The 25778-nt window shown below is 62.5% G+C and overlaps 1 protein-coding gene and 1 long non-coding RNA gene across 6 annotated transcripts in view; one reads left to right on the top strand and one right to left on the bottom strand.

The window, feature by feature from the left end:
• Positions 1 to 9537, top strand: part of LOC144310329 (uncharacterized) — a 43053-nt gene extending 33516 nt beyond the window's left edge. Inside the window, exons 2-4 of one of the 2 annotated variants that reach the window (XR_013376047.1) lie at positions 6532 to 6660; positions 6932 to 7034; positions 7505 to 9537. This is a non-coding gene — a long non-coding RNA (uncharacterized LOC144310329). The remainder of the gene's footprint in view (positions 1 to 6531; positions 6661 to 6931; positions 7035 to 7504) is intronic. The other variant, XR_013376046.1, reaches the window with a different exon arrangement.
• The window catches only part of ZFPM1 (zinc finger protein, FOG family member 1), a 69412-nt gene that overhangs the window by 5739 nt on the left and 37895 nt on the right, over positions 1 to 25778 (bottom strand). For all 4 annotated transcript variants that reach the window (XM_077891108.1, XM_077891104.1, XM_077891106.1 and 1 more), the window contains exons 4-6: positions 12136 to 12269; positions 3284 to 3386; positions 1260 to 1472 (exon numbers count right to left, since the gene is read on the bottom strand). In XM_077891108.1, coding sequence (XP_077747234.1) covers positions 1260 to 1472; positions 3284 to 3386; positions 12136 to 12269 — 450 coding nt within the window. The remainder of the gene's footprint in view (positions 1 to 1259; positions 1473 to 3283; positions 3387 to 12135; positions 12270 to 25778) is intronic.

Genomic DNA, 25778 nt, shown 5'->3' with positions numbered 1-25778 from the left:
GATGAGGCGGCCGTCCTGGCCCCTGAGAGCCCCTTCCCATCTCCCTTCTCCCCTGCCACCCCAGTGTCTGAATGGGGTCCTGCTTGCTCCCGAGGGAACCCCCTTGGGCCTGCACCCAGTCCTCCTGGGGACCCATGTTCCCACAAGGGTGTGTGTGTGTGGGTGAATCTCACAGCTGCAGCTGATCCCTGTGAACTCTGGTGTCCCTGAGTCATTTCTGCCAACCCACAACCTCACACCTGAGTTCCAGCAATGCAAGCTATGTCCCCTCTGCACACTTCTTTCCTCCTGCTCACTTAGCTCTGTCAGGTTTGCCCAGTGGTCATGCTGCTGCCCTTGGTCTGTCCGTGGCCAGGATGCAGGCACCCCACTGCCCTCAGCTGCTTCTGCCTGTCCCCTGGCTGCCTCCAAGCCTCCCCTTCAGTGTCCCATAGGCATCTGGGGGTCAGGATGCTCACAGTGGGGATACTAAGGGGACAGGGCTGGTCCCTGTGGGCTCCGGCGCCCCATTGGGCCTGGGCCTCAGCTGCTTCCATGTGCTTCAAGCCATCTTCCTGTCTGACTTCCCCAAAAGCCCACTTTTCCCCAAGTTTGCAGCTTTACAGTTGTCACCTAGCAGCCAGGGTGATATTAAAGCACTTGGATCTAAACCCTTGTTGTGTTCTGTTTTTCTGAGAAGCAATCCTTGCCTGAAAGCGCTTGGGGAGATGTGCCGTGCTGGAGGCCACCGCCCCCTCCTAGTGAGGCTGCCTTGTGCTGCTCAGGGTGGTGGTGCCCTGGGGGCAGGCCGGCACCCCCACCGTGGTGACTTTGGGTCCTGGACCACTGGGTTCAGTGTGGTTGTGGAGGGTGCAGAATAAAACCTTAATGTGCATTGTGGCAGGGAGCTAGTGGCAGTCCTTCCACCCCAGCTATTCTCATGGGGCAGTTCTGTCCTGAGGTGGGGGCGGGTGTGGATGTGGCTGCAGCATCTGTGGGGCGGGAACCAGGCTGCTGTTCAGCATCCCACCCTGGGCATGTCCATGCTGCTGCAGCTAAGAAGCCTGCTCTGCTCCGCAGCTGGGCCTGGCTGCCTGTCCAGCTGGTGGGGACCCTGCCAGGGTAGCCTGGCACCTGCCCCGTCCCCCCATGCTCAGCTGTTGCAGCACACCCCTCCACCCTGCTCAGACCCCAGTGGTCACCTATCTTTGTGTACCCTGAGGTCCCGGGGGTGGTCCTGGCACTGTCACGGAGCCCAGGTGGCACGATAGCGTACTCACTGTTGATGACTGCTGTGGCCAGGATGGATGCCATGCCGGCCTGCTGGGGCAGGAGCTGGATGTCGGCGTGTGCGGGGGTCAGGCACTCGGGCTCTGCTGGCTCCTTCTTCACAGGGTGGCTGGGGGTGCCACGGGGCTCGGCCGCCGTGAGGAGCACGCTCAGCAGCCCGCCTGCCGGCACCGGCTTGGTGACTCTGCACCAGAGGGCTTCATCTGCAGGGGCAGAATCCTGGGTGACGGGAGGGCCTTGGCCGTTGGGGCTCACCACTGCCCCTCTCAGGTGCTGCCCACCCCCTGCTGTCCTGAGCCCCACTGTACTGCCCCCTCCTGGAGGCCAGGGTTTTGAGGTCCGATGTGGGGGATAGAGCCAGGGTCCTGGTCAGGGGGTGTGTCAGGCCTGTCTCTATAATAAGCCACCCTGCTTCACCCGACCGGTGGCTTCTCGGGTCTGCTTGCTCCTGCCTAGTAGGAGGGCCCTAAAGACGGCAGTGCCGGCCCTTTTGTCCAGGAGACGGGTGGCTTGAGGGCCAGGCACAGCAGGGCCCAGGGGCAGGGGTCAGGGCAGGCAGCTGCTAAGCAGGTGTTCTCCTCACAGCTCCCCTAGGAGCGGCTGTTCCCACAGGAGCCGGCAGGGGGCAGCCTCCGCCAGCCACCAGGCACCTGCCTGCCCACCTTTGCGTCCACCTCCAGGCTGCCAGGAACACGGCCCTGCCCTCTACCTCCCAGGCCAGCCTCGCCCCGTCAGCTCCGTGAGGACCTTGTCCTGCCTGGCACACTGTGGCTGGAGCCCTGCTGACCGGGGCGGGAGGATGGGCCAGGCAGCACTAATGGCCCGTGTCCTGGCTGGGCAGACAGACACGTGTCTGGCCACTCACTGCCAACACTGGGGCCTTCAGTCCCTTCTGGCTGCTGTCCGGGTCCTTTGAGCACCACCTCGATGGGAGGAGGGCGGGGAGAGCAGGTACAGAGGACAAAGCGCAGGCCAGGTTCCTAGATGCTGGGCTCAGCACCTGTGCTGTACCTCCGTCATGCTGGGGAGGCCCCAGGTGGGCATGGGCTGGAGTGAGAGGATGCCATGACCTCGTGTCCCCTGCCCTGGCCCCGAAGGCCTCTGGCTCCTCCTGAAATGAGAGCTGCCCTCAGGACAAAGCTATGCCTCTGCTGGGATTACTCAGCTGAACATGCTGCATGCTGGGAGGCAATGTGGCTGTGCCCCCCACCCTGAACATTCCGGCAAAGCGCAGGCCCCCACAGGAGAATGAAGGCGTCTCCTATGGGTGGTGGGCATACACCTTCCTGATGGCTGCGCTGGGGCGGACAGACCTGGCCTGGTTGGAGAAATTGTCACAATTTTGTGCTTACATCATCCCCTTGGGCCTGAGCCTTCCTGTCTGTGATGGGGTGGTCGGGGGTCCCCACTGCCCTGACATACACTGGGAAGACTGTGTCACACTTCGCTTCAGGGTCAAACCTCCCAGGCAGGCAGGACCTTGGCTCTGGGAATGGAAGCTCCTGAGCCCTCTGAACTGGCTGCGTGTAGGCAGGGGGGATGCTCCTTCTAGATGGTGCAGGGAGGTAGGCGCAGAAGCCCCTGGGTCTGGATGAGCTCTCAGTCTCTTAAAGAAACAGATGTCCAAGAAGGCCAGGGGATGTGGCCCAGGCCCCATGTGGCTAGGTCTGAACGTGGCCCTCCTGCTCTTCCCCGGAATGGGCTGTGGTCTAGTCGGCACCTCAGCCCACCTGGTCTGGGACTGTCTGCTGACCCTGGTGGTCTCCAAATCCTGGGATTCCCTCTGGACCCTGGTGATCTCCAAGAGGCCCTGGGAGCAGTCGAGCAGCAGCATCCTGGCCCTGAAACCCCAGGGCCGCTCCTTTCATCAGGACTTGGGCGTCGGCTGCCTCCTGGCCCTAGTGTGCCGGCGGCTCAGCCCAAGCAGGCTGCTTTCCCTTTAAGGGCCAGCCCAGGGACAGCTAAGTGACCCCCACCTGCCGGAAGGCCGCGAGGGAAGCGCCATGATACCAACCCTTCCTGTAGATCTCCGCGTTGGCTTCAGCCTCGGTCAGGGCCTGGGGCAGCGTCCTCAGCCAGCAGGGCTCGTCCCCCAGCAGCAGGGTCAGGGCCGGGCCCTGGGGGTGGGGAAGCAAGGGGGCTTGTCAGGGACACAGCACAGGAAGAGCCTGGCCAGGGGTCCCGCGTGGTGCAGAGGGAAGAGCCTGAGAGGCCCCGGCGGGGTGGCCGGGCTGCAGCCCGCTGCTCCCCCTTCAGCACCGCGGAGCCGGCAGCGGCAGCAGGGAGCTGATCTTCCTTGCACGGGGCACCGGGTGCTCTTCCAAGAGAGGTCACTGAGCCCCAGAGGTCAAACTACTCACTCAGGGTCACACAGCCAGGGGGCTGCAGAGCAGGGATTCTCTCCCTGCCTCCTTCCTCTGGTGGTCCACGGGGTGCATGGGCCACCCCGCACACAGGTTGTCCTGCATAGGCTCCCAAAGCGAGCTCCGTGAACAGAGGCTGAGATTGGCCTTGGGGAGACACCGTCTCCCCAGAGAGGGGCTTCTGTGTCCTCCCCAAGGTGTGTGTGTGGTGGGTCCCTGCCTGCTGCAGGGCATGGCAGGCCCACCTCTGTGCCCTCTAGCCCAAGGCCAGCACACAGCAGACACCAGAACATCCTCTGAGTTCCCCAGGCCAAGGCCGGCTCAGCACCTGGTCACCTCCCCGGGGCTCCCTGAGGCTGCCGTCACTGGGGTTAGCCCTTCCCCCGCCTCGAGGAGGGGAAGTGGGCTGGGGGAGGGGGAAGTGGGCGCGTGGGGTGAGTACCACCTTACCCGGCCACATTGTCTCCCCTGTTCCCTGCAAGCTGGGCCCTCATAGTGCCCACAGGGCAAGAGTACTCTGGGCTCCGCCCATGAGGCTGCTGCTGTGGGCCTGCAGAGTGGGGGGGGGGTCTGATTTCTGACACCCAGGGCCACCCCAGCAGGGGAGGAAACAGCCTGGTGCTGGGGAGGGCGAGGCTGCCTGTGGCCCCACTCCGTGGCCCGGCCCTGGTCAGACGTGGAGAGAGCGGTACAGGGCTGTGAAGGGCTGGCAGCGGGGCAAAACCCTGACCTTGCTTTGCACTAGGAAGTTGGGGTGATGGCTGCCACACCCAGGCCCACGTCCCCAGGCTGCTCCGACCAGGGGTGCCCAAGCTCAGCCACCAGGTACCATGTGCAAAGGCACAGTACGTATCCACTTTGGGTACTTCTGTTTTATGCAAATAAGCACCTTTTATTCAGAAATGGTGCATCAGGACCTTGATCTGGAGAACCAGTATCACCTGCTGTCACCTGGAAATGCTGCCACCTAGACCAGGGGCATACACAGCAGCCGGCCGGGACACCACCCTGGTGGTACAGCCAAATGATGGTGTGTGAGGTGTCCTCTGACAGATTCTGGGCACCTCCTCGCCAGGTCCAAGGCCAGGGGCTTTCCTGGGCTTTGCCTACTGTTCAGGGATGACATGGGCTCCAGAGCTGGGCACTGGGGTCCAGGCTGGGCTTGGCCTCCCTCACTGTGACCTTGAGCCAAGTACCACCCTGCAACCCTAGGCGGTCCCTCTCTGCACTCTGGCTGCTTGTCCCCACCCTGCAGCCGACTCAAGGACCCATCAAGATCAGGCCTACAAGCCCAGCACTCCTGGGGACAGCTCCCAACGAGGTTGGCACATCGTGGCCAGTGGAGCCGCTATGTGGCTTGGCCATGGGAGGGGCAAGTGGAGACTAGTGGTCAGAGGGGAGAGCCCTGGCCCTGGGAGCAAAACCAGCCTGCACCCATGCTGGTCCTCTCTGCAAACGGGTGATGCCCCTCCTGCTTGGAGCTGTGAGCCAACCCACATGCTTGTTCCAGACCTGCCATCGTCCTGCCACCTGCTCTCGGGGTAGGGCTGGGGGGCTCAGTCTCTCTCTCTCTGCAGCTCAGCCCCACCTAGGGCACTGGGAAGTACCCATCTGTGTGAAGAAGCCCTCCCTTCCAGTGGTGCCCACCTGGCACACAACCAGCACATCGCAAACAGGAGCCTGCCCCCCGCCCCCTGCTCTTGCCTTCCCTTTGGCCAGCAGGACCCAGCCAGCAGGAACTGTGCATTTGGGCCAAGAAGGGTGGGGTCCACTGGGGCCCCAGGCCAGCTGCTGCCGCTTGTCAGCTTGGGGAGAATGTCCCCACCAAGGAGCCTGCTCAGGGCAGGCTGGCAACAGGCAACACCCTGCTTTTTGTTGTGCCCACAGCGGCAGAACAGGACGTCGGCTGGGGGTCCCCACCGGCTCAGGAGGCTTCCAGTGGGTCACAGCCATGGGTGTGGGGGGGCACAGTGGCTGGCAGGGCTGCCATTGTGGCAGGTGACTGGTGGCCCCTGTGTCCCGGCTGGGCCGACCTGGCCAGCAGCCTGCAGCAAGGCGGGGCCGGGCCTCCTGAGTCTCTAATGAATATTAATGAGCAGAGGAGGGTGAAAAAAATTAATCTGCCTGATTCTCCGATTGGCGCTGTGGTAACGATATGAAATCTAATTATTCGTCCCAATATTTCTAACCCTCAAACTGAGACTGACAGCCTCCCGGTAGGTTTAATGCTTATCACTCGCAGGAGCAGCGTGCTCCTGGCATGATAAAAACGCGCACGGCTTTGCTGACACTGCAGAACCCTAGTTCTCCGTGTACTTCCCCCGAGCGAAGGCGGCGGCGCCACGGTCCCGCCCGGGCCCAGCGCCTGCGTGGCGGCAGCTGCCCGGGGAGGGGGCGCAGGGGGGCACGGCAGGCCAGGAGCAGAGGGGCCGGGAGATCTGGGGCCGCCACCCACCCGGCTGCCCGCCTGTCGGTTTTCCCCTCCTCTAGTTGGAGTGGCCCGGGAACAGGAGTCCCTTCCTCTGCTGGTTGCAGGCGTTGGGCAGATGCAGGCCCCATCCTAGCCCACCCCATGCTGCCCGTGGGCACTGACGAGGGGTGTAAGCCTGGGAGGGGCTGGCACCCCCCCACTGCCCAGCCCTTCTGCCCCAACTCCCAGAGACGTGCGTGCTGCCAGCCACCCTCCCTCTCCGCCCCTGTGCCCGTGTGGGTCCAGCTCACTCTGGACAGGTTGTGTCGGGGTCAAAAGAAGCCCCTCCACCCACCCTGCCTGCAGCCCTTTGGGGTGCTGTCTGTTCCTGCCAACTGCAGGATGGCCCCACCCAGCCCTGAGATAACGGGCGTCCACTTCAAGTTCTCCGGGTGCATCTGAGACCACTCCTTGTTTCCCCCAACAAAGAGGTCAGTGTCTGGATTCTGTGCCTGCTGATAACCATCGGAAACTCTATCTCGGCCCCATCCGCTGCGACTTTATCTGAGGCTGTTCCCAAACCTTGCTAGCCATCTCACGGAGCGGCATTAAGGGGAGGTAGGAGCCCCATTCTGGCAGGGGAAGGGGGTGGCTCAGCTGAGCAAGCCAGACGGCCCTGCAGAAGGGCAGTGGGGGCTGCCCAGGCCTCCCCCGGGGCCACTGTGGGGAGGTTCACGGGAGGTCAGGGCTGGGGCAGACCCAGTCTGGGCTCTGATGGGGGCCCCCACCCACTTCCCTCCTTCAGCTTATCCTGAGATGTCCTGTCCCTGTCCTGCTCACCCTCCCAGAGGCAACTGCCTTTCTGTCCTTGGCTCCTTGTCTCCCCCAGACCCTGAGAAGAAAGTATTTCACAGATGAGAACCGAGGCTCACAGAGCTGAGTGATGCCCAGGTCACAGGAAGTGGCTGTGTGCACACAGGACTAGAACCTGGGTCTGCATGATCTCAGCTTCCTTACATCCATCCACCTTCCCTCCCTCCATCTACCTACCATCCATTAGCCCCTCTTCACCTACCCATCTATCTACCCACCCACTCCTCCACCACCTACCTATCCACCCACCCACTCCTCCATCTACCATCCATTTATCCTTCCACCCACCTACCCAATTCACACATCCATCCACTCACCTAACCATCTACTCTTCCCTCCCTCCCTCCATCATCCATTTACCCCTCCATCCACCTGCCCATTCACACATCCATCTAACTCATCTACCCATCTACCCACCTACCCACCCATCCACTCTTCCCTCCTTCCATCCACCATCTATTCACCCCTCCACTACCTACCTATCCACCCACCCACCCACCCACCCATCCATCTACCATCTGTTCACCCCTCCACGCACCTATCCTTCCCTTTCTGCCTCCACTCATCCGTCTGCTCATTTGTTGAACAGTCAGAGCCTGGCGTGTGCCTGGCGTGGGTGCCATAAACAGAACATGCCATCCTGGTCTCCCAGTGTGGATGCTGGAGTGGGGAGGCCGTTAAGAAACCACCAATGGAAGGCTGGAGGCAGAACGAGCTAGAGACAAGCTGAGAACAACATGAGGTATGGTGGGAGTGAGCTGCTTGGACAGCTCCCATATGGCCCCCAGCCCTCTTCTTTGGGTGGCCCTTGGGCCCAGGGAGGGAGCCAGCTGTAAGGGTGGGTCTGGTGCAGATGGCTCTCCTGGTCCTAGGAGGAGAGGCCTCTCCCACTCCTTAGAGTTCTGGTCTTTCCAGTGTGGTGGGAGGGGTCCCAGGGTCTCTGAGACCAGGTTGTTGCTCCTTCTAGGCCTCCAGGAGGCTGGTATGAGTCAGCCCTTTGCACCCACAGCATTTCCCAGACCCTGATCCTACAACTCCCGGCGGAGGGGCTGAGGCGTGGGGAGGAAGGGAGTCAGGGACCCCAGAAGGCCAGTGGCAGGCCTCCTTTCTGGGGCTTGTCCCAGAGAATGTCCACCTCAGGGCACTACCTCCTCACTACCTGGTGCTCCAGCAGAGCCCCAACCTGACCATCCCCTCAGGGGCTGCCCCATGGAGGGTCAGGGGCCAACATGGGCTGGACCCTGGTTCTGCAGCTTGCTAGCTTTCTGGAGCTGGCTGTATGATCCCCAAATATATATATGTCCACCTGTGGACATGGCCTTATTTGGAAAAAGGTCTTGGCAGATATGATTAAAGACAACTCAAAGAACATCCTCTTAGATTATCCAGGTGTGTCCTAAATCCAGTGACAAATGTCCTTACAAGAGCAGAGAGGCAGAGCTGGGTGGCCCTGATGGGAGGCTGGGCTCTGTCAGGCAATGACCCTCTTGCCAGCCTCAGGGCTTCTTGCACTAGGGTTGCTTAGAGCCCATGGGCCCAAGGGCCCCAGCCCCACCCTATCTCTAGCTAAAGGATGGAGGAGACTCACCTAAGGTCCCTCTATGCTGATGCCTGCATGAAGATGCAAGGCAAGGTGGGGCCCAGCTGGTCTCATTCCAACTGCTCTGGAAGGGGCTTCTCCCCAGCCAACCTGCTGCCTTCCTGGTCTCACTGATGTCATGGTGGCCTCTAGCTACAGTGGGTAAGCCCTGGGGGGATGACTGGACAGACAGATGGGCCGAACCACTGGGGACCACGCTGGGCATGAGAATTCACTCACTCTTCATGAGCTCATCTACTCATTCATTCGTCCACCTGCCCATCTGCCATCCATTTATCCATCTGTCTGTCCACTCATCCATCCACCTACCCATCCATTCATCCATCTACTCATCCATCCATCCGTCCACTCGCCCATCTGCCATCCATTTATCCATCTGTCTGTCCATTCATCCATCCACACACCCATCCATTCATCCACTCCATCTGTCCATCTACCCACCTGCCCATCTGCCATCCATTTATCTGTCCATTCATCCATCCACCTACCTACCCACCCATCCATCTATCCACCCACCCACTCATCCATCTATCAGCTATCCATCCATCCATTCATCCATTGTCCACCTACCCACCCACCCAGTCATCTATCCACCCAACCATTCTGAACATTTTTTTTTGTATCTGATTGCAAATTTCAGAGTTGGCTGGGTTTCCAAACCCTGGGAAGTAGAAGCCACAGCTGGATCAGGGAGGGACCAGCCCAAGGTCACACTGAAAGTTGGTGCAGGAACCACTCTTGACTCCTGCCAGACTATGTGCACTTGCTCTGCATACTTCCTGGGGTTCCCATCCCCAAAGTCTCATGGGAGGAGCCACCCCCATCCCCTGCAAGTAGCTCTTGGCCTAAGGAAACCAGCAGGGAAGGGTTGCCATACTCCATCAGGGCCCCTTCTCCCTTCCAAACAGCTAAGAAACCGTCTGGCGGCTGATAGGACCATCTGGGGCGGGAGGTGCATGGGGGAGAGAACTGGGACCCATCAGCTGAGCTCGATAAGGGGCTCGCTGAAATGTTAGCAAAAATATTTAGACAATAAATGAAGTATCGGAAAAGCGCGCTATCTTTAAGAAATCAATCATCGTGTACGGTGTGTCTGGACACTCGGCGCCAAAGCGCAGATAGCGCCTGCTGGGGAGATAAGGGTTAATCAAGGATTTAATTCTGTAGGAGATAAAGCTGCAGGGAAGAGCAGGCGAGGCTCCTTCCTCCCTCAGCTCCTCGGCAAGAGCCTCAAAGGCCACTGGCTTCCCTGGCGCTGGTCCCTCGCTCCCTGTGGACATTATCTCTCTGCCTGGAGAGCGTCTCCAACCTCGTGCCAAGTCTCCCCAGGCTGACCTGCGCCCTGGGCCCAAGGAGGACAAAACCCTCAGAGAGAAGGGCGGGGCACAGACCCTGGGGCCGGCTCCACCCTGTCCTTACAGAGCCTGCAGGGGTCTTGGCTTGGGCAGACGGTTGCAATTCTACTTCTGCTATTTGATCCTGGTGAGTATACCAAGTCACTTAACCTGCCGGAGACTCAGTTTCCTCATCTGTAAAATGGGGAGCATGCCTCACAGGGTGCGGGCAGGGAAGACCAGGGCCCATACGTAAGAATGGGTGCTCCTTAGTGTGTGCAGTGAGTGACACCTGTCTGTCCTGGAAGGGGCTGACTGCCCCACAGGAGGGAGCTGACGAGAGGGGTGTGGCCACACACAGTGGCACACTTTTATCTTGTCACTGCTTATGAGAATTCAGAGCCAGGGAGCTCCAGCCCAGCCAGCCACTCCTCCTCCCAGCCCTGAACTGCCCCCCAACAGCCCACCCTCTGAAAAGTTAACTGCTGCTTGCATGCCTCCAGGGATGGGGAGCTCACTGCCTCAAGGAACTGCTCTGAACACCATAGTCTCCATCCCCTCCTTGGAGCCAAATCCTGCCTTGCAGTTGATTTCCACTATTTTCTTTCTGCTTGGGCCACAGGACAAGAGCAAGCTGAGCAAGCCCTGCCCTGTGGTAACCAGCTTGCAGGCACCACCTCATTTACCTGCCCAGCTGCCCTGGGAGGTGGGCGTGCCACCAGCTGCCCCACTTTGCAGTTAAGCTGCAGTTTTGCCCGCCTACCCTCTCCTCTGCAGGGACGTTGGAGGGTCTGCAGGCTTGGGCCCCAGGGACCCTTCAGGGGGCTCCCTGTGTCCCCTTGAGGCCCCATGGGCTCAGGAAGCAGAAGCTCAAGTAGCTCAGGAGCCTGCTGGGGAAGGAAACAGCCATGAGGGAAGTGTTGGGATCCGGACCCTGTGCCACAGGGATGACCTGGTCATGGGGGTGGGTGCCCTTGGTCCTGGGCCAGCCTCTTGCTGAGCAGCTGAGGCCGGCATGTACCCCTCTGAGCCTGGGCACTTGGCTGTGATGGGCTGTGTGGATGGCCCGGGTAGGGGGGCGCAGCTGGGCTGCACGTTTAGACCCTGGGAGACTGCCCCATCTCCGGAGGCCCAGGCTCCAGCCCAGATTCTGATGCGGTGGGCACTGTGAACGGCAGACTGAGTGCCTGCAACTGCCCACCAGCCCTGGGATGCTGCTGTAGGCCGGGTTCCTGGGCCCTGGTTTCTGTGGCTGAGACATGGGGCTCGGAGCACCAGGCTGGAGCTGGATGTCACTGTCAGGGCAGCATCTGGCCTCTAGATGTGGGGAGACCCCTCCCTGCAGTCCTGCCACTGCCTGCTGACCAGAGGCCAGCACCACAGGGTGCACCTGGATGCCACATCGGGACTCAGGGAGGGCCTGGGCCATGGCTATGCCTGCATGTCTGGGTGCCTGAGCCTGGACTTAGGGGACCCACCTAGGGTGCCTCCTGGCCTTTCGAGTGGCCGGCGTCAGGGCTGGGAGGGGCCTCCTGGTTCTTGTCTCACCGTGTGCTGCCCACTCGGTTGCCTGACGTGCTGACCCATTTCCGGTGCATCGGTGCCCTTTCTTCACTGAAACGTATGTTAAAAGGAGCCTTTGCGCCCCTGTGAGAGGATGCAGAGCCACCCTGCTGTCCAGAGGCAGCCTAGGAGTAACCCCGACACGAGTGACTGCTTGGTGATGGCAGGGCCTAGTGGGAGGTCACTGCCCAGGCGGGCTTCATAGTTACAGGGGGAGGTAACATCCCCCCCCCCCCCCCCCCCCCCCCCCCCCGTCATCAGAAAGACCCACAGGGACAGAATAGACTTCAGCCTCTGTGGACCTCAGCCTCTGCTGCAGCTCCTGGAAAACCTCATCGCTTGCCCTGCCCACAAAGGCCACATCCAGCCGCCACGTGGCACCTTGCTGCCTCTTTACTTCAAACACCTGCTTCTTTCTCTGTCTTGCCAACTTCTACTCCTCTGTTAAGGGCCCACTTAAAGAATCCTCCTCCAGGAAGCCCTCTTTGTGCCACCTCCTCCAGGAAGCCTTCCTTGTACTCCCAGTCAACTGCTTCCTGCTGCCCTGGTCCCAAGGCCTTAGGCGCCCATCTCCTGATGCACTCAGAGGGACAGGCACTTCTGGGCTGGAGTATAACTGGGGCTTGGCTCCAGGGGCGGCAGGGCTCTGTGCCCTGGGCCAGACTCTGCCCTGGCTGCTGTCCTGCAGCTGGTGGGTGGGCTGCTGGGGTCAGGGCTCCTTACCGGTTCCACCTGCCCAGGGGACGAGGCTCTGCTCTGGATGTTCCCACGGAAGGGGCCCCAGGACAGGCCCTCGGAGAGGCTGTGTCGAGCTCGCACGCACCTCTGCCCGTCCTGCAGCACCAGCTCCAGCTCGTCTGTGGGGAGAAGTATCGGGTGTGAGGCATGCCCAGCTGAGGGGACCATCCCGCCCTGCCACCTGCCCAGGTGTGGTCCAGCTGTGCAGTCCCCGGCCCCCCAGGAGCAGCTGCCCAGATGGTGGGGGGCGCCCTGTGGCCTGGGCCTGTGGTATGGGGACAGCAGCCAGTGCCTGGATGCTGGGAGCCCAGTCAGCGCCTGCAGCAAGCCCCTGTTGGGGAGGGACAGCAGGTGGCAGGATGGGGTGCCTGAAGCTGGACTGAGCAGGTGGACCATGCTGCCCCGTTAGGACACATGTCTTATGTAGCACAGGGTGGCGGCCACGAGGCCGCCTGGAACGTGCGCATAGAGCCGGCTTATCCCTGCGGCTTATGTCATGGAAGGCACATGGTGGACGGCAGCGTTGATGAGGCTTGCCTCCTGCCCCTCCCCATCGGCTGGAGCCCCCAGATCCATAGAGCAAGCCTGTGAGGTGGCCGTGGAAATGCTGGACCTTGATTTCCACATCTCTAAGGTGGGGACCCCAGCACTCCCTGCCTCCTCAGGCTGCACAGGGCTTGTTCACCCACCACTATGCTCAACACAGAGCTCACAGAGAGGAAACCAAGTCAAAGAGCCATGCTCCACCCCAAGGCCCTCGGCAAAGCCAGAATTTGCACCTGGGTGGCCCTGACATAGGCTCCGTTCTCTCCCTGCGAATCAGTAGGGTCGGGGACCATCAGGGACCCCAGTGTGGCTGCCCATCCCAGGACCTCCTCTCACTTTCTGGAAAGGTTGGGGTCCTGTGTTGTGCTGCCTCTCTGCCCAGCCTCTCCTAGGGGTGTAAGAGGCTCCGGGTGGGGGTGGGGGTGGGGCTGCAGCTGCCTGTGCCACGTGGGGGCAGCAGACTCTCTGGGCTCTGATGGCACCTGTGGCCCAGGCGGCGGCTCCCATGGTGCCTGTTGCAGGGCCACCCCAAGGTGTAGTTACATTAAAACAGACAGATGGGCCTCTGTGTGAGCCCCGGAGGCAGTCAATCTCCCTAGGGTGGGACTTGGGGTCCAAGAGGGTCTGCAGTCAGGCTCCTGGTTCAGCCCAGCCTCACCATGTGACCCACATGAATGTGAGCGCCCCAAAGATACAACCACCTTGAAATTGTGAACGAGCCCTTATTTGGAAAAAGGGTTTTGCAGATGCAATTACATTAGGAGCTCGAGAGGAGACCATGCCGGATTACCTGGTGGGACCCTAAATCCCAAGACACATGTCCTTATAAACAACACACAGAAGAGACATGGGGGGAAGGCTGCATGCAGACAGGCAGGGACTATGTGACGGGCAAGGAGGAAGCTGCCGAGGAGCCCCCGGAGCCCTGAGAGCCAGGAAGGACCATCCCCCAGAGCTGCCAGAGGGCACATAGTCCTGGCACACCTCCATCGGGGATGTCTGGCCCAGATTTCTCAGAGTTTAAGGCCCCAGGGTCCTGCGAATTTGTCAGGGCTGCCCTGGGAGCTTCACACCTGGCACATTACCTGCCCTGCCTGAGCCTCTGCATCCTCATGGGACAAGGGGACCGAGGTGGTCATGCCCTCAACTGGGGGACCCTTTCTAGATCCCACACCCTCTGCCTAGGAAGGCCCGGCAACCTCGTGCATCGGGTGCCATCTGGGCTGCCTGGGCCCATGGAGGCCTCACGTGGCCTGGCCTGGTCCCCAAGCGAGGCTGTGGCGGCGGCCCCACTTCCTGGAGCCCCGATCGGGCAGGCTGTGGCCTTAATGGGCCCGATTATCAGATAACTGCCGGCCTAATGGCAGAGATAACGTGTAAATACGCCAGGAGGCCCAGCTAAAACGTTCTAACTGGGTCCTTGTCTTCCCTGGGGCAGATAAGATGGCAGGGGACCAGGACGAGGCCGAGGAGACCGGCGCCCCTTTATCAGCCCCCCAGAGAGGGGGGCAGAGGCAGGCTCTGTCACTTTGCAGCTTGCCCACGAGGGGCCACATCCCTTGCCAGCCTGCCAGGACACTGGGGCCCCAGCCCAGGGCTCTGCCCATGGGCCACCCCCTCCCTGGCCCTGCAGGGCCCATCCTCAGGGATGAGAGTATGTCTAGCTACCACAAGGTCACCCACCCCCGCTCAAATGGTCCCACGAAGTTGGTCCTCTCTTCACATCCCCGATCCAGATGAGGACACTGAGGTCCCGAGAGGCCACGCAGCAGGAGGTCAGGATCTGAACCCAGGCCACCCCACTGTAGCGCTGACCCAGGGCCCTGGGTGTATGTGGGTCCCTGGTTCCCTGCCCGGCTGGCCCTCAGGGGGCTGGCATGTGTGAGGGACGGAGGGAGGGGCATAAAGCTATCTAAAGGCAAGCTGGCTGGGGATGCATGGTCTGTCCACCCGGCCGGCCGTCAAGCCAACTGATGCGTGGGAGCCCACGATGGACTGAGCCTGGCTGGGCACCACACTCCCGGCTCCCAGCTCATGGCGGTAGGTCAGGGGGGCATCGTCCAGTGTCCTCATGCTGCGGCCTGCCCCTCTGCAGGCGACCAGAAGCCTCTAAGAACCCGGGGGTCCGCCTGCACGTGGGCATCAGAACAGGGAAGCCCGCGCGCCTCTCTGGACTGCATCTCTCCTGCTGGGACCACAGACACCACACGGATGTGACCCGGAGCCCCTCCGTTTCCACCGAGCTCCCTGCCAGTGTCCAGAACATGTGGAAGGACTCGTGGGACAGGGAGGCCCCATCAGGAGAGGGCACCTTCCACTGAGGCTGGAGGCCCACCATCCCTCAGCACGTGGGGGGCTGGCCCGGGGGGTCCCCAAGAGGTGAGGGGGATGTGGGCAGCCCCAGGCTTCCCAGACTGTGCTGTCCTGAGCTTTCTGTCTCAGGGCCTGGCCCTCCTGGTGATGCAGGGAAGGAGCGAGCCAGGGTGCCTCCCCGCCCCGCCCACGCGGGCACCCACAGGCAAACAGCCACGCTGCCTAATCGGAGCCCCAGGGCCGGCGGGCCGAGCCTCCCAGATAACAGCGTGGCTGGCGTTTCCCACGGCAGCCACTCCATCTTCTGGGTATCATGCACTGCCAGAGGGAGGGCTGGCTCCCGATAAAGGCTGCCATTCTGCAGGCCTCAGGGCAGAACCCACCACTCAGGGCTTGCTGGGGGCTGGTTAAGGCCTGGGAGAGGTGAGGAGGCCAGGGAGCCCAGGAACTTGGGCTGGGAATAGCGCAATGATCCCTGTGAAAACCCACTTCCTGCTTCGGGGAGGCCGGTTCCCAGGTGCTGTGTATTAGGAAGGGCACCCCCTGTGGGGACATGCAGGGCTATGGCAGATACCAGGCTGGGTGAAGGGAACATGTCTGGATCTCAGCCCCAGCTCACCAAGAGCCCTTGTTATAGTGCACAACCTGTGCAACTGTACGTGGTGGCCCTGGCGACACTCAACATCCAGCTACTGACAACTTATTTCCAGCAAACAGTTCCTGTCCAATCCCTTGCATAGCACAAATAGGGTCAAGCTGTATTAGAGCCCAGTTAGCACCTACCAGAGACCCTCTCTCAACCAGAAGCAAAATTGCATCAGAAAAGTGGGGGTGGTTGGGGCCACCCAATCCTGGCAGGCGGGGAACCTCATGAGGTGAATTCAGCTCAAGGGCAAGAAGGAATAAAAGTGTAGATGAGTGAGGGCAAGGGGCTTAGGGGTGGGGGACGCGGGGCTGGGGGTGGGAGCTGGCAGGGGCTGGGGGTGGGGGGACCGACAGGCAGGGAGACATGGTTATTTTTAAACAGCCTCGAGAAGAGCCAGAGGACCTGTGGCAGCCATAGCTCCCGAGTCACACGGCAGGCTGCGTCTCTGGACTCTGGCTCAGTGCTCGCTCACTCACAAAACCCCGGGGGGCCCCTGGCAGGGGGATGAGGGAGGCAGAGCCTCTCTGCCCCGCGTCTCCCAGGAAACCTGGGCGGCGGCAGCTGCGATGGTGGGCCAGTTGGGGTGGGCTTCCCGGTGGCGGTGTCCTCCTCCCAGGCAGCCTCCTTCCGTCCCTAGGTTCTCTTCCTGCGCCAGCCAGGTCCTCCCGGGCCCCCCACGTCCCCCCACGTCCTCCACAGCCCTCCTCATCCCCCCACGTCCTCCACATCCCCCCACATCCTCTCACGTCCCCCCTCAGCCCTCCACATCCTCCTCCTTCCCCCACATCCTCCCACGCCCTCCCACGGGCCCCCCCCGTCCCCCCACGGCCTCCACATCCTACCTCCACATCCCCCCATGTCCTCCCATGGCCTCCACATCCCCCCACATCCTCCGATAGCCTCCATATCCCCCCATATCCTCCCACAGCCTCCACATCCCATGTCCCCCCACGGCCTCCACGACCCCCTCATCCCCCCAGGTCCTCCCACATCCCTCCACATCCTCCCATGGCCCTCCATGTCCTCCCACAGCCTCCACATCCCCCCATGTCCTCCCACGGCCTCCATGGCCCCCCTCATCCCTCCAGATCCTCCCACGTCCCCCCACGGCCTCCATGACCCCCTCATCCCCCAGGTCCTCCCACATCCTTCCACATCTTCCCATGGCCCTCCATGTCCTCCCACAGCCTCCACATCCCCTCATGTCCTCCCATAGCCTCCACAGTCCCCCTCGTCCCTCTAGGTCCTCCCACGTCCCCCCACGTACCGCCACGGCCTCCATGACCCACTCGTCCCCCCAGGTCCTCCCACGTGCCCCCACATCCTCCCACGGCCTCCACGACCCCCTTGTCCCCCCAGGTCCTCACACATCCCTCCACATCCTCCCATGGCCTCCATAACCCCCTCGTCCCCCCAGGTCCTCCCACATCCCCCCACATCCTCCCATGGCCTCCATGACCCCTTCGTCCCCTCAGGTCCCCCCTTGGCCCTCCACATCTTCCCATGGCCTCCACATCCCCCCATGTCCTCCCACGGCCTCCACAACCCCCTTGTCTCTCCAGGTCCCCCCATGTCCTCCCATGTCCTCCACGACCCCCTCATCCCCCCAGATCCCCCCTTGGCCCTCCACAGCCTCCCAGTCCCCCCACGTCCTCCCATGGCCTCTGCCTGCTCAGTCAGACATGGGGTGACACCATCTGCCCCGAGAACGTGTGATCCCAACCCGATCCCTGGTCCCCCTTTATTGAGCCTTAGCCTTGCACCTGGTACCATCTGCAGGAGTCCTCCCCGTCACACTCAAGCTCTCCCCCAGGCGCAGAGGGGGAAATCGAGGCGTAGTGCGGCTACGCTGCTGGCTCAAGACCCGCAACAGGGAGAGGAGTTGGGGGCCAGAGCCCCAGCCACACTCACGGTCAGGTCCTGACCCCCTTCCCTGTGCTGATGCAGGTGGTGACTGGGAGACATCGCTGGGGGTGGAGAAGACAGGGACTCTGCTGTGGGGGGAGGCGGAGTCACTGCTTGGGAGGAGAAGATGGGGACACTGCTGGGGGGGAGAAGACGGGGACTCTGCTGTGGGGGGAGGCGGAGTCACTGCTGGGGGGGAGATGGGGACACTGCTGGGGGGGAGATGGGGACACGGCTGGGGGGAAGTGGGGACACAGCTGGGAGGGATGTGGGGACACTGCTTGGGGGGAGGTGGGGACACAGCTGGGGGGAGGTGGGGACACAGCTGCAGGGGGGAGGCAGGGACACTGCTGGGCAGGAGTCAGGAGTGCAGCCGACGGGCCCCTACCTGCCCTTTCCCTGTCCTCGGTTCCCCTCTGCAGGGGCCTCCTTGGGGAGGGGGTTGCCCCACAGGGGTCAGGCTATCACTACAGACGCAGCATCAGGACGAAGACTAATTTATGCCGGCAAACAACCCCACGCACGTTATTTCCAGAACAAACACGCTGCACGGGGATTCAATTTCGCCCCCCAAGCATCTGTGAGGAAGCAGATGACAGATCCAGCCCTTGCATATTTATACGATTTAACGTCTGTTTGGGTCCCAAAGCTCTCAGACGGTGTCCTGAGAGGACAAAGGAGGCCGGGCTGAGCGTTGCCGGCCACCCCAGGCCGGCTCCAGGCCCACCTCTGGGGTCCTGACAGAGCCGGTGTCGTGGGAGAGAACGAGGGTCTGGAATCAGCAGGCCGGGGCCAGGTCCTGCCTCTGCCCTGTGCCCGCCGGCCTCAGTTTACCTGCTGGGCTGGTAGCTCTGGGTAAAGCGAGCATGTCAGTCTGAGGCCAGCACTGCTCTTCCTCCCTGAGCTGTCCCGGGTGGTGTGGCGCAGCCCGGGGTGGCCACTGAGCCCCAGCCCCCCGCCCCGCCTCACAGCCTGCAGAGCCCTTGGGCGCCACAACGTGCAGGGTGAGCCAGTGAGGACGCTCTGGTCTGCAGAATCCTGCCCAGCCCTGACCAGATCTTGCTGATGGACGGGCCGGGGCTCCGACCCAGACCACCAGGCTCCAGAGCCCGCCAGGCCTCAGCCCCCACCCCCAGCCGCCAGCCTAGCTTGTGGCTCTGACAGGGGGAGCCCAGTGGTCTGTGGGAGTGTCTGAGCTCGGGGGCTGCCTCTGCACCCTGCCGGCTGCGCTTGTGCTAAGGGCCAGTGGCCCCCAGAGCAGAGCACAGAGTCCAGCTGCCCTGCAGCCCCAGCCCTCACAGTGGACTCGGGTCACCGCCAGCAGTCACTGATCTAACCGGCCCATCGCCTGGCCCCACCCTGTGGCTCCCATGGGCCAGCTGGCCCCAGCCTTGTCAGGAGTGGCCCTATCTCGGAGATCACGCTGTTTGCCTTTGATAAAAGTAACCAAAAGGGAGAGAAAAAGAGGGAGAAGGAAAGGAAGAAAGCCTCAGGAGCGAGCTGGCCCCACCCTGTGGGGTTCCAGAACTATCTGTGGGTGTGGCCCAGAGCGGGGCAGGCTAGGAAGCCATGTGTGGTACCAAACGTCCTGTGCCAACATGGAAACCAGGCCCAGAGAGGGTGAACAGCTCTCCAAGGTCACAGGGCAGACGCAGGGCGGTCTGGGGTCAGCCGGCACACGCTGTCCCAGGACGAGGAGCCGGGAAGACCCCTCACTCACTCAGCCCCTCCCGCTGCAGATGCTGCTCCCTGGACCCTGGTGGCCTGGAGCACCAGCCTTGGGGCCTGCGGGTGGGGTGACTTGCCCAGGTTCCTGGCTGAAAGTCCTTTCCCCGGCCCTCAGCATAACCCTCCTGAGACAGCCATGAGCTCGGTGGCAGGTGGGGTCCTAGGAGGACAGGGAGAGGCCGGGGAGCTCCTCCTCCTGCCCCATGTGGCCACTGTCCAGGGGCTGACCATCCTACTGGAACGGCGCTGTTTTGAGGTGGGCGTGGTGAAGCCTCTGCCAGCCCCAAGAGCTCTAGAACCCGGGTCTGTGTCCCACCAAGGCCATCTCCCTGCTGGACGGTCACTTCCTCCCAGCCCTGGCTTCTGCCGCTGTGAGATGAGCCCAGGACAGGCCGGACAGCAAGCGCTCTGTGAGCACTGCAGAGAGCACGGCCCCCCAGCAGTCAGGGCTCTCAGCCTTTTGGGCCATGGAGTGACCCACTCTTAAAACAGACGACACCAGAGCCCGCTCTGGGTGGTGAGGGGGCTTCCTATGGGCTCAGGTACAGCACCACATGGCCCCCACTCCCGCCTCTGAGCCACCACCAGCCCACCTGGGTACCCCTGGCTCAGCACATTGGGAGACCTGGACCTGCACATGAGGGGCGTGGGCAGAGCCTGGTCACGTGCATGCCCCAATCAGGGGCCATGGGCAGGCATGGAGGGCCGCCTCCTGGATGGTCATCTTGAGATGAGCTGAGAGCCCAGCCAGGTAGGTGGGCACCAGCTGAAGCTCAGGAGCCCCAGGCTTGCGGCCACGGAGCCTGCTAGCCGGGATGGGGGTGGTGGTGCCACAGTGTGTGCAGCCCTTCCCTGATCTGGTTGGAGGGGGCAAGTTCCCATCAGTTCCTGGGAACATCCTGACCTGCTGGGCCTACCCCATTGGCTGCTATTTTGCTTCCTAATTACAGATGCGGTAATGAGGCCAGAGGAGGGGGCTGGGGGCAGGCTGAGCAGGAGGCCCCTGTCTGGGGGCACAAGGAAGGTGTGGGGCATGTTCAGGGGGGTCAGCAATGTCTCTGTGCATGGTGGGCTGCCAGCTGCTGCATAGGAGCCTGTCCTGCTGCTGCCTCTCCCCTGGGCTGGCCTCTTTAGGCCTGGGGCAATGGCAACCCCCTGCCCCAGGGTGCTGACAGGCTTGGGGCTGTCTTTAGTGCTACCCCACCTTGCAGGGCATGGAGAGTGCAGATAGGCCACAGTCTGGGCCCCCAGGACCAGGAGACTCAGAGCTACGGGCACCAGCCAGCCAGCATGTCCCCTGGATCAAGCCACACCTGAATGCCACAGGAAGAAAGGGGCGGAGCCTGATTCCAGCCCTCCCTGTCATGGGGATAGGGGGCATAGTACCTTTGGGAAGACCCCACCCCACTTCAGGCCCCAGGCTCCCACACCTGAACAACGGGGATAAAGTGCTGGGGTCCATCTCCCTTGCTCTCTGCCAGCTGAGAAAAGCAAGGCTTGGAAAAGTTGAGGGATTGTCTGAGGCCACAGAGCCCAGTGACCCCAACTCAGGCAGCATGTCCTCACTTACAGTGAACCTGGCACACCAAGTGGTGGCGTGCCCCAGACCAGGAGCACAGCCCTGTCCCCATTTCACAGGTAGGAGCAACGAGATGGAGTGGGGCAGATGGGAGAGGATCCTGATGCCCAGGCCCCAGGGCATCTGATGTGCGCCGCTGCCAGCCAGATCAGACCAGGTAGGGGCCACAGATGCACACCAGATCACCAGCTCAAGTCACCTAAAGTCTCAGAGTTTTAGTGGCTCCCAGGGGCCCAGGGTGAGGCTGTCCACCCAGGCTGCCCCACAGAGCATGCCTGGGAGCGCCAGACCCCGGTGGGAGGGCCAGGACCTGTGACCTGAGAACACGTATACAAACAAGGACCCTGGCTGTCATCATTCAAAAATCAGGTTTCCCCTACGATCTGGGACTTCTGGGCTCACGCGTGGCAGAGCCAGGCTCACATTCCCGCAGGGCTGTGGCTGCTCAGAGAGTGAACGCCTTTCCCGGGGACAACGGCCCACCCCCTGCACCTATTCTGGGTGCTGCCACAGGGCCAGTCCTCAGCCATCTTTGTGTTAGCTTCCGTACGGAGTGCTGGGCACTGGGGATGTGACCCAGACCAAGGCCAGTGCCCATGTCCTGGATGGGGAGTCAGAGAGATCATTCCCGGGGAGCATCCTGACCCGCTGCGCAGGGCCTCCTGGCTTCTCGGCCCTGGCCCCTGGTGCCCTCTGCCCTCAGAGGCCCCCCACTGGCCTCTAGGCCTGGTTGTAGGTGTCTAGCCTCACCTGGTCCCCAGGCACCCCAAGTGTCCAGGCTGGGTGGGGTGTGCAGAGCCTGAGTCCTCCCTGGAGGAGGCTTTCTTTCTCATCCAGGCCTGAGGTTTTCAAAGGGTTTCAAGCCCAGAACCTTCCTTCCTAAGCAGCGGGGCGAGGCTGGAGCCGGTGGGTCCCAGCCCTCAGACCCTGAGGCCTCATCAGGAGCTCCTCCCTGGGGCGGGGGCCTGTCTGCCAGGAGCCCCCAGCGGCCTGCCTGGCCCACTGCACCTGCCTGGGGGTACTTTCCACTGGATGTGGCCCTATATCCCATATGCCCGCCTACTGGGCGTGGTGCCACGTGTCCTAACCCTCCTTCTGCCACCCTGTGAGGCTCGCCCAGCCCAGCGTGACTCTGGCTGCATCACGTGGGGCGGGCCTGAGCCTGGGGGTGGAGCTGGCAGGCAGGCGACATTCCTGGGCACCAGCTGTGGGGGGCGCTGGCCGGGGCACACAGAGGTCGGCTCTGCTGTGGGCCAGCGGGTGCCGGGCACAGTGCCACCACAGGACATGGCTATTGACACCCTCCCTGGCTGGGACCTCTGTACGCCCATCCCCTGATTTGGCAGCGGGGGCGATGTCATTGGCATCCTGCTCTGCTGAACCCCCGAGTCCCACCCTCTGACCTAAGGCTGGGGCGGGGTGGGGGGGACGCTCTGTTCCATTCACTCAGCCTCTCCTGTGGGCCGTTGGACCTTCAGGCCGGGGTAATGGACGGCTGTGTCTGGGAGGCCCTTGCAGAGCTTGGGACCCAGTGGCAGCTGGGTTGGAGGGTGGTGGCATGAAGCAGAGCCAGTGCCAGACACCCCAGAGCAGCCGACGAGCCATAGGCCCAGAACCTCCCCATAATACCCTGCCCGGCCCCGGGGTAGCAAGGGCGGGAGGCTGGGCACTGAGGTCCCCTCTGTGGGTCTACAGCAGCCCCGACCAGGGGGCAGGATGGGCAGGGAGGGCAGCCCGGGACGCTGCAGCCCCCAGCTCTGCCCCCGCCCCACCCACCAGCTGGTGCCTGGGAACTTCTCTTCCTATCGCTGGAACATCGCTGGAAAGTATTGATTTTTTGACACAGAACAACAGCCCATCTTTATCGGGCTGAACCCTGGCCCCAGCTAATGGCGGAGCTGGGGCCTCTAGGGATCCTCGGGCAGTGCAGGGTGGGGCCTGTGGGGATCCTGCTCCATGGGGTGACGGCCCTAAGGGAAGGGGGTCTGCAGGGCTGGGACAGGGCGAGCCTCGGAAGGGGCCCTGCAGGAAGCTCAGAGGCAGGTCTGGGGGACGTTATGGCAGGGCTGCCTCAAGCTCTGGTCACCCCATCTGGACCTCCAACCCAGGGTTTCTGGGGGAGGGCTGTGCTCCCAGATACTATGCCTTCCCCCCCGCCCCCCCACAAAGCCAAGAGCAGCTCAATGGGCAGGAGACAGGGGGTGGTCTGCATGCTGGGCCCTGGCTGCTGCCCTGCATCACCCCAAGGTTTCTGAAGAGTCCTGAGATGCCACCTTCCTGGCACCTCACTGTTTGAGAACTCACAGTCCCTCCGGCCTTCATGAAGAGCCAACTGCCCTGGGTCTCCCGGCCTCAGTCTTCCCAGCAAGGAAGTGGGCAGAAGGAGTCCCATCAGCCCCCAGGCCTGGCTACTCTGGCCTTGGGAGACCCTGAGGCCTGGGAGCCAGGGTGGGGGTCCCCGGCCCTCCCAGCCCTGTTCTGTCCTGGCAGCAGGCTGGAAGCAGGATGTGTGATAAGGCAAAGAAATGCCTCCTGTGCAAACAGCTCCTCTGGCTCCTATCGGTGTCCTGGCCCCCAGGGGCCAATGCCACTGAGGGCCCTTCCTTCCCAACTGGCCTCCAGCTCACCAGCTCCTGGCCTCCAGCCTGGCCAGCCCACCCTGCTCCCTGCCTGGGCTGGGACGTGGCCAGGGGTCCAGGCCCAGACTCTCCTATGTAAGTGGACGGGTAGGTGGGTGGGCAGGGAGAGGTCTGGGCAGAAGCAGATGGGTGCAAGGGTGAAGGGACAGCCCTCCTCCTGCTGCCACTGCCAGGGGCCAGGGGTGGGGCCTGGGTAACAGCAAGCACTGAGGTTAGCCGCTGTCATGGAGAATGGGACAGAGCCCCCGCCTATGGCCCAGTGAACCCCTTGGGGTTATGGAGATCCTCCCAGAAAAGGCAATAATCCCGGAGCACCTGCAGATCCTTTACAAGTCCTGCATCTCTCACTGGTCCCACCCAACGAAGGACGACCCTGCACATGGGAGGGAAGCTGGGTCCCAGGGAGAGGCCTGCACTGTGTGGAAGCTGCAGACACCTGCTTTCAGGGCCCTCTCCCTCTCCCACCATGCCATAGTGGGGGTGGTTCTCCCCCTTCACAGGCGAGACCGAGGGTCAGAGAGGACCTGGCCACATGGAAAGGTGGGTGGCTGAGTTCAAGGGGTCCAGCCCTATCCAGTGCTCTGTCCCTCAGGTCCTTGGATGGGGAGGCAGGGCACAGGGCTGGGCTGGGGCCTGGGAAAGGGGGGGCGAGAGGCCTGGACACAGAAAGCCCTGCCCTCCACATGAAGCACATACAGCTCCTTTCCACCTCACCTCTTCACCCCAGAAGGCCCCAAATCGGGGCTCTGCACCTTCTCGCTGAGCCCATGGCTGACACCCCGAGGGTGTCTCTGCTTCAGCAGTGCGGGGCTCGCTCCCACCTCCACCCCTGCCTGTTGCTCATGTGCCACCGGCAAGGTGCCCAGGCCATCAGGGGAGGGCGGGGCAAGGGGAATTCAGCAGAACCAGTAAAGGCTGGGAGAGTGGGGACCGAGGCGGCGGTAGCGCGGCCACCCGATGTCAGCCCCAGCCCCGCTGTTACTGCCTGCAGCCTTCAGTGTGCATATGGCCAACCCATGCGAGCGTGTGCGGGGAGGTGCGCACAAGGGCAAAACGTCTAGGGATTCGTGGGGAATTTGCTTCTTTTAGAATCATTTCTCCCTCTTCTCACAGAGATTTCGTAGGTCAGCAAAAAATAAATAATGGCTTCCTATCATCAAGATGGCCATGAGGGCGCTCCTCGCCACCCTCGGCCTGTCCATGGGGAGGGGACTCTTCCGGGATAGACTCCTAGAAGCTGGAGCTCCAGCCGGAGCACTCGGGTGTCTGTGAGCGCTGGCGGCGGGGGTACGGCCCAGGCTCAGGGAAGCCGAGGGCCCGCAGCCCGCCCCGAGCAGGGCCTGACCTACAAGCACCTGCCTGGCCACGGCCTGGTCCTCTGGGGGGGGCGGCGAGGAGGGGCATCTGCCTCTGTCTGTGGGGGTGAAGGCGGGTCTGGGGCAGGGGGGTGGGCGGGCGAGGGGCCCCCTCCCCACGACGACACACAAAAGCCCCAGTGATAGCATCACGCCACATCTCGGGCCCAGCCCGGCCCTTTCGGGCAGGATATGACCAGCCCTCGAGCCAATGGCGGCCCCTTTGTCCCATCTCCGGGGACCGATCTTATCGGCCGCGTCCACCGCCGCCGTAATGGAAAAACACGGTGAGGAAATCAGAAGTTACGTACAAAGATAGAGGAATAATAAATAAATAAATACAGAGCGAGCCCTGGCTGGCAGCAGGGGAGGGGGTCTCGGAGAACGGCGTGTCAAAGCCCAAGGGGCGGGCAGGAGGGCTGCAGGCAGGGCCCGGCTCCCGTCCTGGCTCTGAGAGGGCCGCTGCATGTCCCCCAGCCTCAGTTTCCCTATATGTCAGATGGGCACAACTGACACCCACTTCTTGGGCTGGGGTGGATCCTGTGACAGCCGGTGGCCGGCACCAGGGCGGCGCTGCCTTGGTCTCCGTCCCGGGGCAGAGGGGACAGCCTGATGGAGATGCTGGCCCACCCCAGCAGAGGCTGCACGGCCACAGGGAGGGCCCACACCATGCCCAGGGGCTGCTGCGCCCTGCCCGTGCGGCCCTCCTGCTGCCCAACCCCAGCCCAGCCCCAGCCCTCCTCATGCCTCCAGGCAGCCCAGATACCCTGTCCCTGTCCCCGAGGAGCAGCCCAAGCCCATGGACGGGCACAGTAGGCCTAGGAGCCCAGTGAGGGGGGATAGGTGGAGGCTTATGGTGGGGACCCCACTGGCCAGGGCTAACATGATAGGGACAGTACCACCGTTAGTGTCGCCAA

This window comes from Canis aureus, chromosome 3, assembly GCF_053574225.1.
Source record: "Canis aureus isolate CA01 chromosome 3, VMU_Caureus_v.1.0, whole genome shotgun sequence".
NCBI lineage: Eukaryota > Metazoa > Chordata > Mammalia > Carnivora > Canidae > Canis > Canis aureus.
The sequence above is the reverse complement of the archived record's forward strand: the minus strand, read 5'-3'. Positions and strand labels throughout refer to the sequence as shown.